The sequence below is a fragment of the Mizuhopecten yessoensis genome, unplaced genomic scaffold (assembly GCF_002113885.1).
Source record: "Mizuhopecten yessoensis strain PY_sf001 unplaced genomic scaffold, ASM211388v2 scaffold8035, whole genome shotgun sequence".
Taxonomy (NCBI): domain Eukaryota; kingdom Metazoa; phylum Mollusca; class Bivalvia; order Pectinida; family Pectinidae; genus Mizuhopecten; species Mizuhopecten yessoensis.
This window is the reverse complement of record NW_018407346.1, coordinates 336,900-348,804: the sequence shown is the minus strand read 5'-3', so window position 1 is coordinate 348,804 and position 11,905 is coordinate 336,900. Positions and strand designations below refer to the sequence as shown.

The 11,905-nt window shown below is 33.7% G+C and overlaps 1 protein-coding gene across 1 annotated transcript in view; it reads right to left on the bottom strand.

The window, feature by feature from the left end:
- Positions 1 to 7,088: 7,088 nt before the first annotated feature.
- LOC110454697 (protein kinase DC2-like) overlaps positions 7,089 to 11,905 on the bottom strand; it is a 67,345-nt gene continuing 62,528 nt past the window's right edge. The window contains exons 7-8 of the mRNA XM_021504349.1: positions 11,580 to 11,657; positions 7,089 to 10,576 (exon numbers count right to left, since the gene is read on the bottom strand). Of these exons, the coding sequence (XP_021360024.1) occupies positions 10,451 to 10,576; positions 11,580 to 11,657 (204 nt within the window). The 3' untranslated portion in view covers positions 7,089 to 10,450. The remainder of the gene's footprint in view (positions 10,577 to 11,579; positions 11,658 to 11,905) is intronic.

Genomic DNA, 11,905 nt, shown 5'->3' with positions numbered 1-11,905 from the left:
CGGAGCTGAGGACAATAACAACTGTCGCCATTGACACCGGAAGTTTTATACCGATGACCTTGAAATTGGGTCAAGTTCATTCTTTTGAGTAAATTTGATGTCCCACATCCCAGCCTGCTATAGATTATATACGAACAATATATGAAAAATGTTTTTTAGAAGAAATAGTTTGACCTTTTAGACAAATATGACCCCTGTGTTTATTTTTTGTAAATACATAGCCATTTAGCAATTCATTCCAGTATTGTACAATTAAAATATCACTACTCTAAGCCATTTTTTATTTACTTATTTATTTTATTTAAGTTATTTATATTGACCACGTCTGACCTCTGTGAACTTGACAAGGTCATATCGTTTGATTCCTACCAATAAGTTACATGACATCATGAGTCTAGGCCTTATGATTCTGAAGAATTCATTTTTTTAAACGATGATTATGGGAGCACAGATGGACAGCTGCAGGATGTCAAGCTATTGCCTAAGTTGACCATGACCTTTGACCAGCTGGTGAGTTTTGTTTTGTTTTGTTTTGTTTAACGTCCTATTAACAACAAAGGTCAATAGCAGGTGAGTTATAAATGTAATATCTTCACTGTTGATGATATGAAGTTGAAATAATATGACGTCACAAAGCAAAGCAATATGCAATTGCAAAATCCAATCGGATGTACCAGCACATAAGGAGTGACTTGTCAAAGGCAAAACGCTGCTATTTCAGGAAATTTAAAAGACAGGAAATTCAACGGTTTTTCATCAAACGCTATTTGTAAAAAGTGTTGCAGTTACACTATACCAGCACAATTACATTATATAACCATAGTTACTCTTTATCACCATAGTGACACTATATCATCACAGTTACTCTAAATCACCATAGTTACGCTACATCACCATAGTTACACGTACATTTTAATTCACTCCTGCTTTGTATTCAAGGATAAGTCCCACTTGAAAAAATATATATTTAATGAAAACCATTGAATATCCTTTATTATCCATTTTTATATACTCAGTCACAGTCACCTTGGCAACGGTAAATACAGAAGGAATGATATTGTACAGGGATCAATAACTATATTTCACCTAGATGGCCAAGGTTTGATTCCTCTATCAGATGTGAAAAGGTATGGGGTCATCTGCCTTAACACATCAATTTTCTACGGGTACATAAGGACCGACACACTCCTACTACGGGTACTCTAGTTTCCTTCCACATAAAGACTGACACCATCCTACACGCGCTACCATCCCCACCACGCACTACCATCCCTGCCACAAGAGTGACATATGCTAAAATAACTTGTTACCCAACGTTGCGAAACAAAGTTTAATCTTAAATTTTAATCAAAAAACATTTGCAAAGGCTGGAATAGTTTCATTGCGAGTAAAGAGGTAATCAACAACAGATAAAAAAAGAAAATTCATGTGAGTTTATTGCAAACAACAATAAATCAATAACGACTACAATTTATTTTTAAAAAAGGCAATATTTTTTTCATTCTTTCCCATGAAATATCACACAAATTTCATCTCTTCGTTAAAAGATTGATGACCAAACAAGCAGAAGCTACAAATATCACATTCATAATCCTGTTCTCAAGCCCCGAAGTCAGATGTTCTAACTTAATTTTGAGGGTTGAGGCTTACGAATGTTCTCTGCATCCCTGGCTAATGTCATGTGGAAATTGGAGTCTCTGTATAGGCCTTCTTGAAGATGACACAAGCAGACTAGTTTGATCATTGGATGTGCATTAACTCAATCACCCCAGCAGACACAGTTGAACTCTTTCAATTCAACGGTTGGAATAGTTCATTATGAAGTTTCAGGGGGTGAATGAGTTAAAAGAATCCACATAGCATAACAGTAAAATTGACTTCCTTTCAAGTCAGGTGTCACTCTTCTGTGACCTTCAAAGGACATGCAGGTATCGGGGTAGAGATTGGTCAGGGTTTTTTTCACTTGTAACCAATCACAAAGCTATGTGCTTTCGATTTTGTCATGACATATTCCAGGAGTGCAGATTAAGTGAGCGTAATTCCTGGAATCGTGAGGTTGTGATTCTACAGGAAAACTTGTGAGTATAAATACAGACTGCTTTATTTAACTGTCTGTTAGAGAAAAGAACTTATGATCAGCATAGGTTTGGCTGCATTTATATCGAAAACATAGCATGGATGTAAAAATTGTGAAAAATACAGAAAACACTGGTACAATTGATAGTAGCAGCTACCATGAAAGATATTGTTATGCATTCGAATGAAATATTTTGCATTTCTCTGTATCTTTCCATATATAAAGACTACATTTATGATATTTTATCCCGCTTTGTATGATGGAATTATCTTTGAAATCCTATTGAAATAGTTTCCTGTATAACATTCTTTTACATACACACATTTCTTTGGGGGATATATTTAAAATCAATACTCAAACTGAATTAGATATAACATACAAACAATGAAAATTAGTGGGACTATATATTCTTTGAAACAAATAACAAACATATTCATATTTTATACAAAATGTAAAAATTTCATTGTAACCTTTTTCATTACATGAGATATCAATTTAGGGACTTTTGTGGATTTCTTGTTTACAGTTTAAAACGTAACAATGGGACTTAAGCTCACTTAAAAAAATATAATACACATCTATCAATCCTTGTCAAATAAGTCATTCCATAATGTTACTAGCACATGAATCACACAAATACATTTTACATACAAGTATAATGTTAATGCAAATAAGAGGGAGGTGAGTTGATTATCTCCCTTGACGGAATCAGAAAAGGATGTACATGTACTGACAATGACAAGTACAATGATGACATGAGTTTAGTGATTTTTATCATTTTCAAAATTCCAGGGTTTATGCTCTCTGACGTGCTCTGTATCTCTAGAAGATGTTGTGGCAAAAATCGAAGGTTACACGTACGCACCACCTTTTGAATGATACAAAGAGATAAGTTTGATCCTTTGATGTACACCTAAAGAATCAGTGGCAGGGTAACAGTAAAGATTTGACCGGCTTTGATTAGCTTGATTCGGTTTATAGAGCCCCTTATCCGATTCAACCAGTTGAAACGGTGGAACCTGAAAGAAAATGACAGGCGCACACCTAAACCGAGGCTGACCTCAGGAATATTCGGCACGTGTAGATTGAAGGGTCCAGACGTGTCTGACCGAAACTAAAACGCCGACTATTGCTAGCTTGTGTTATTTCTTTATAAAGCAAGGAGATACCACTTGTAGGGTTTAAGATAGTTAGATAATTTAGTGGACGCGTGTAAGATTCGGTTATGGTTCGGTCCAAGTGCGTTCGTTTATCATGGAATATCAACCGGAATGCGTGAATTTAACCTAAAATTTCATGCCCTATCAACAGCTGAGGTCATTAATTTAAGAACGTGCCTCCATGTGTGTTGTGTATGTGTGCCTGAGGCAGGGTATGCTGGTGACTAGCTTTGAAGTTGGGTGTCACTTTGCTTAATTTTCAAAGGACAGGTATTTTTTAAATAGAAATTTTATGAAAGGACAGATATTTTACCTGAAGCCTAATAGTTAACCAGGTATCTTCCAGTTTGTCATGACATATTCTAGGGGTGCAGAAAAATTAGCATAACCACTGGAATTTTGAGGTTCTTTCTTTGTATGATGGCTATAGACGGTACATGTATATTTCACTGAGGCATTTCCAATGAAAACAATCCAATATAAATAAATTTGTGTCCAGATATAAACATGTAGAAAAGAAACCCTATAAAGACAATGGGTAGGAGACAATAACACACAAATATATTGAGATCATGTAACCAATATTTTAGAAGTGAAAAAGTTTAATCATAAAATTTCTTTATAAAAAATTAAATCTTCCAGTCTTCCAAATCACACTCTGGTTTACAATCAATCCTAAAACATACTGTTCGCAATCAATTCTTTCAAACAATTTTCAACATATATAATTTTTCTCGTCATCATCAATCATTTGAAAATATCGATAACAAAACATTTCCATGTTTAAGCAACGTAACCGACATTTCATAATTATGCAAAGTTTGCTAAATATGTATTTAAACATTACAAGATAAACACACACTCAATTAAAAACTGTATTTACGAATTACAAAAACACAATGTGTGTACACAACACATTAAAAAAGATGGAAATTATCAAATACACAAAACATACTGATTAAATTAGGTACGATCGTAATACAAAAAATAAATAAGTTATTTTTAGAAAAATTTCCACAAAAGTGACGGCAGTACAATATTTTGTTCATCAACCTCAAAGGGTCAGAGGTCAAGAGAGTTTTGGGTTATTGGTGTATAGGAGGTGATGGTTGTGATCAATACTAGAAAGGTTTCATGGGAACATAACTTACAAAAAGACAATTGACTGTACATCTGGAAAAAGATCATGATTTTACCTATCAGCTTTGGTGAAAGTCTGTTTGCTGACAAGTATCAAAGGATTAATGACAGGTGAAATAAATTATAAATTTACTATTACTATTTACTATTTCTTTAGGAAAAGAACTTCTCTTCATAAGAAGTCGCATCTGAACATGGTCTGTTAATTAACTAACTAATAAATCATTAATATGATGGATCTTGTTGTAATTTTGTTATAATTCTTTATAAAACTTATTCGCCCCTGAAGTCACATTTGAACCTTACCAAATCAAAGACTGGGCAAGTCCAGTTTAAAAATGTAGGGGTGAATGAGTTACAGGTGAAGTGATTAAAATTGTCACCTGAAGACAGAAACACGAAAAATCACCTGTACAGAAGCCAGAAAGGGTAAAATAGGAAAAACCTCTGAAGACGTACTAACGCAATAGCGATGTCGTCAAAAATGACCTACTTGTTTGTAAAAATGACATAACTTTGTTGTTATCACTACTTACTGTTTCGTAATGGCAACATAGCAATAACAGCATAGCTATCTTGTAATGACAACTCACTATGTCATATTAAAGTCATTCAGCTATTCCATTATTAGAATTTCATGACACAGGTAAATCATTATTACAAGATAGCTATGCTGTTATTACGACATAATATTTTTCTTAGTGGCTGGCACTGGCTAAATATTTGGGAGAAAATATTGAGTATTTGTCTTTTTATTAAAAACGTTTGAAGGAGTGAAACTAAATTGCTGATTCCATAGGTCATTCAAACAGTCTGTTTATAAAAAATATACAAACAAACATGGAACAATATCGTAGATATGACACGGCTAAGGAAAAGGCTGAAGGCATATAGGATGTCACTTGATCACATAAATAAAACCATAGACTTGCTATCAGTCTCAATGATTTTAACTTATTTTCCCATCTATATAATGACTTGAGCAAGTCTACAGGTTCTTGATCATAACGTGTCGTTTATACATATACTAGACCTGCTCAAGTCTATAGAAATTAATCATTTAGACTGAAAGTCAATCTATAAAAACTGAAAATACACAAAAAAAACATACAATAATTTGTAATAGAAAAGTAATGAAAAGAAATTTATTAAACTTAAAAAAGTCATTGAATTAATTTCATTAAACATTAAGTTTTTCAAGATTACTGAAGCAAGATATTGGTCCATATTAGTATATATATATATAGCAAATTAAAAAACCTGTTAGGTACAGAACAGTTAAAGACTTCTTTACATGTGTGTGTAAAGACTGGGAAATCCAACCTCGGGTTAAAATATTGAAGTAGTGTCCAAGGCTTGCCTGAATTCTTAACTAAAACCTCATTATCCCATATAGAATATTTTGTTCTGAAATAAATATTTTTACAAAAAGTTTGATAAAATATAGAAATACTAAATGGTGATTGTTACCCTATAATGTAGTAACATTATTTCACTGTCATGTCACAAGCTAATTCAAACCATATATATATATCTGCTTTCTTGTATGGGGTCTCTATCCTACACAGAGGTATGATAGAAATATCAGGTTGTTTAACTTCATATTACAAGTACAAGCCCACAGGCTGATGTTTGAACAAATCTACCAGCCCAGCCTATAATTTCAGAGAAGATATTGAACATTGTCACAAACCCTTACATAAAATTTACAAGATTCGGGCGTCAGGCTTGTGGAATGGTACGTCCCTGTATATAGATCCTCCTGTAGTTTAGTTTATAAATTCTTGCCAAATTCTAGTTTTTCTAATTGTATCCATTGAATGTACAGATGCAATTTCATTTTGAGAATTAGAGTATTCTATCCAAATAAATTGCTGTCTCTTTCCACATTCCCACATTCAACTACAATATAAAGAAGATAAAAGGCAGTGGTTATCTCCCTTTTCTTATAAAGAAAATCTGTATAAATTCATGATAAGGGGGAGGGAGAAAAATAAGAATTTATCGTCTGAAAGAGAAAAAATATATGTGACAACATATACACACACATAACAGAGCTCCAAATATGATTCTGATTGTAACGATGATAATGCAAGCTGCACAAAAAGGGAATGGCCACAATTGAAACTGTTATTGATATATGTACAGTCATTCGGAGTCCTTTTAATTGTAATAAGTGGAAACAACAGAGCTGTAGCCAGCTTCTGTGATAAAAGTGTCCATGTCATGGTTTTATTATGCTAGAATAATAGTTGAGTTTCTAAATGGCGACAAATGAAACTACGATGAAAAAAAACAACATTATTTAGCTTCCCCCCACTTCTAAATTGGGATGTCTTTGCTATACGGATATGAAGTGCACAAAAATGTTCCCAAAAAATGTCCCTTACTTCAAAGAATTATACAAATTTAATAGCTCTTAGTACCTCATCAAAACATTTGGAGAAGAATATTGTTAATTAAAATTTGACAGGACTACAAAAAAAGGATCAACAATTAAAATATCCATTAAGTTCACATTAAGGATGCCTGTCCCTTGACCAGGTAGCTCAGCCAGTTAGAGCGACAGAATAAAAATCTAGAGTCCAGTGTTTGAATCCTGGTTTTGTCCCAATGAATGTCTACAATCAAATCACTGTTGTGTTTTTTTCTTCTTCTCCTTTTTCTTCTTTCTTTTTATCTGTTTTTTCTCCTTCTTTTTTCTATTCTTTTTCTTTATTGCGCTATATTTTTTTCATAAAAATCTTGCAAGGTATGGTTTTCTTTCCAGTAATGATTTATCAAACAATCTCTTGCTGGCAAATTTGGTTTTCAGTGCATAGTTGGAAATTTTGGCAATGGAACAGGGATCCTTAAAAGATGTTTACTATGCCAACTTGGAGAGCATAAACCAATTTCAACTCAGAATTTGAATCAATGATGTTTATACACTTCAATTAATTTAAGTTAAACTACGAACCCCTTTTGAAGGAAATCAATATGAGTAAAATTTATGATAAAATCATTTATCATAGGAGGGTGTCGTTGATCTGTAGCTAAAATAACATAAAATATTAGGATAAGTAAGGATATATTTCATACATCTACAATGTTCTTCCAGATTGTCAAATACATTGCACACAATTTACTCAGTTGAGCTTTTAAATAATTACAAAGAAGTAATGATTTCTTTTTATTACGTAGAACACTTAGATATCCGCGAGACTTTAAATCAATTTTGAATTATTCAAAGAATACCAAATAATAATTGACTACCAGCGGCAACCAAAATGTACCTGTGGCTACCAAACAAAATTAAAAATGTATCTCTGGTTACCAGGGAAACAAAACGTCTACCTGTTGTTACCAGGGACATCAAAATGCCTGGACTAATAAAGAAACACAAGTGTACAAGTGGCTAGAAAGGAAACCAAAGTGTACCTGTGGCTACCAATTACGGAAACTTAAACTATACATGTGGTTTCCGGGGAAACCAAATTATACATGTGGTTACCAGGGAAGCCAAAAGTGCATTTGGTAACCAGGGAAACTAATAGTGCAACTGAGGCTACCAGGGAAACCAATTTATACATGTGGTTACCAGGGAAGCCAAAAGTGCATTTGGTTACCAGTGAAACTAAAAGTGCAACTGAGGCTGCCAGGGAAACCAAATTATACATGTGGTTACCAGGGAAGCCAAACGTGCATTTGGTTACCAGGGAAACCAAAAGTGCAACTGAGGCTACCAGGGAAACCAAATTATACATGTGGTTACCAGGGAAGTCGAAAGTGAACATGGTTACCAGGGAAACTAAAAGTGCAACTGAGGCTGCCAGGGAAACCAAAAGTGTACCTGTGGTTACCAGGGAAACCAAAGTTTACCTATGCTTACCTTAATAGTCACAGACAACTAATCAAATCTTGATTTGCATGAAACCTTATTAGCCAGTCGACACACTGGCTTCTGATTTTTTATATGAATTGAAAACAATGATTAATATCACACATGAAAAGTCGGTAAAATATTTTTGTTTGTACAAGCTGTTCAGATACATACTACACTGCTATATGTAAAACCATATAAAATTTAGCATGATATACACATTTAAATCATTCTAGGGACGTACACACCTGCCACTGAATCAACAAGCGCAGAGATAATCAAGGCAGAAACACAGAGAGGTACAATACAACCTATATAAATTACTATACACTTCAATGAAATAAATTAATTAAATCTTCATTCATAAAAATATCCTTTGTAAAAACTCTATTTACATTTATGATAAAGATTTTATTTACAATAATGGGATTATAATATGGTGTGATAATGGCTGCACCAAATGTTAAAGTAAAGTGCATGCATTATGAGGATCATTTAGAAACAGAATTAATATTTGTAGGTTTGAAAGCGCCATGGTTGGAGGAATTCAACAGATTGAAAAATATCCTTTTTTTAAGGAGTCAATTACCAGGAACATGCCCTGATTTGGTTTTGCAATTGAAGAGTTATGCGACATCCATAATTTTTCATAGAAACTTAAAAAATATTTTCAAGAAGAGTGCAAGAGTTACCTCCCATCCTCTGATCACAGCCGCAAGGCAAAACTGTGTTTCTTTCACTTTTCTTTTACAGATGTCTCATTCAATATGATAAATGTAAAATAAACATACTTATTATATCTTTTTACTTTGACCTTTGATGTTACTAGAGTCATCTGACAAGAGTTTGTGTAGGTTTTTAAGGGATGTTTTCAATGGCTGCCATATCTGCACACAGAATTGAAATGTGTGTACATGTATATGTGTATAATTTGGCAAGGAAAACTGTTTTGCATAAAAACGTTACAAATGTCTGACAGGCATCTGTATGTTATGAGGCAGGTCAGACATGAAAGTTTGTTAAAAAGAATTCTGGTCACGTGACAAATGACAGACTTCTTTGCATGAGAAAATTTGCAGAAACATCCCGCTCTAAGCTCAGAGCTGCTCTATAAGCACCTTTGGTCTATTTGCCAAACATTTATAACGTTTCTGATATTTCTACGTTCTTGGCCAGAAATGGAATCAAATTTGATATCAACATATTTGGATACAGTATTTTCATTTTTTCTAAAAAAACTATTTGTGGCAATTAACCGGTAGACAACCGGCCTTCTGGACTTGTCACAAGTCACATTCTTTAGAACAAATATCCTTGGTTTCAACTTGGATACATGCAAAAATTTAATTATGGAAACTGCTCTACATCCAAACCCAACCTTAAACTACACATTCATTCTCTCACTTATTGTTATTTTCTAAATTGGATTAAAACGAATAAACCATAAAAGATTACAAGTTTTTTTCCACTAGTTGTTCATAAAGCACTTAAATTCTGCATTGTTTCATACATATATGTTCCTCTAAAACACCATTTCTGCCTTTAATTGACTTCGAACATCCTACTGATTTAATAACTCCTACTATGCAGCAAAGATTTCACTACAAAATTATCAATAGCAAAGGTCATCTATAAAGAATGACATTGTCTCTAGTTTTTTCTAAGTGTTTATAGACTTGAAGAGCACCTTAAACAACTACAGCCTCAGGTCCAATATCATATTTTTAGTAGGCTTAATATCAGTTTAAAGTTCCTAGTCTTGTACAAATTTTGGGTTTTAGTGAAGGTCCTTGATTAGAGCAGAATACATACTGTGAAATCAGATATTTTTCATGAAGCCCAAATTTCGTGTTTTCCTGACAAAACACCGCTTCATGGGTACATGAATTTGTGGATTACCAGTACTCCCTAAAACAGAGAATTGCTTTATATATCAAATGTGAAATTACTTCGTGGATTTGTGGATGAAGATTAGCAATGAAATCCACATAATAAAAACTCAACGAAAATTCGTGATTTCACAGTACAATGTAGTACTGTAAGAAGTATCCTATTTTCGTAGCAAAAACCCACGAACTTCTAGACCGTCAAGCACTGTTTCTGGATCACAGCATCGGGCAAGATATTCATGTTCCATGAGGTGTATTGTTAATTGATCCTTTGAAAAAATAACAGGTAATTTTTCAATTGTTTTGGTTGCCTTGGCGACATTCAAAAGTCTTGGAAATATTTGAGTTCTCGATCACTGACAACTGCTGCCTTCCGCCAATCATCTTCTGAGTATTCGTCAAAGTTTTTCGTGTCCCCAGCATGCGACAATTTCGGTACAATAGGAGGCTGCAAGGAAACGAGAGAAAGATTTATGAGTCACATGTCTTTATTGAAGTCTTATTCCTCAATATCTGTTACTTATAGTGTCTGTGGAATGTTGGTGTGTGATATTGGGATATTCTTCATGAGGGTTTAGAATTTGGATCTGAACCGAGGCTTTGTCAAGGCTCCGACACCAAATTCTGCCCTGAGGGTAGACTAGCCCTTCCCACATACCTATACATCATGACTGACTCTTTTTTTCTCCCATATCTTCAATAAATTTTGGTTAAACATGACACAGACAATGCAAATGCATCAATTAATAAAGCAAAATTTCCAGATAATGTATACACAAGCTAAGGCCATATTTGGATAGACCAGAAAAAGGTACTGTATACCTCAAATTTAAGGATCTACGCAAGACTCTCAGGACAAGATTGTTCAATAACTTTAATGTTCCTGAGGTGGTGTCATTTACCGATTGCAAGACTGTCACGGTCTGCCAATCAATTTTTTGGAGGCTCTGATTGTGATGTCATAATAAAATTCAGTGTGCTCAAACGTGTTTTGTTTTTTTATAGAATAATGAAAAGCGAGCATCATTAAAGAAAGTTTCAATAAACAATTGAAAATTATATAATTATAATACTGGAAATTATCACACCAATCAAGTTATTATGTTTGATTTTGATAATTGACATTAATTCAGTTTTACCATTACTTCTGTTGAATTATTTCATAACTGTGCTTATACCTCCAAAGCTTTCATTAATCATTAACTCATTCACCGCTGAAGACACAACTCTTCCAATTCAAAGGTCGGAAGAGTACATTATAAAATTTCAGGTGTGGATGAGTTGAAAAATGATTGTAATAGATTACCACTTCAAAAGCACATTGTTATACATACTGATAAACTGATATTGCAACATATTGCCAATTGCAGTATTATTCACCACCCCTGGTTTCCTTCACAGAAAACCACTTGTTTGCTCAATATTTTACAGATAATGTTTTATTTTCTTACCGTTAACTTTCTGGCTACCACATCCTCCCATACAATTCCTTTGTACCACTTGTGTCTTTTCACATCATCGGCACCATTCTGTTCAAGGCAAGATCAAGTAAGAGTTACTTCCCTTACACCAATAAACTATCCACAATGAAAAGTACTTTTTTGAAACAGACTATAATCCCCCAAATAAATCAGGGCAAATTATGAAATGATAAAAAGTACTGTTTTGTTAGCTGCCTTTATTTTCCAAATTCAGATTTTTTTTTAGATTTTTCTGTCAATTTTTATGAAAATTTTACACTGTTTTGCTTGGACATATTACAATTCAGTAGATGGTA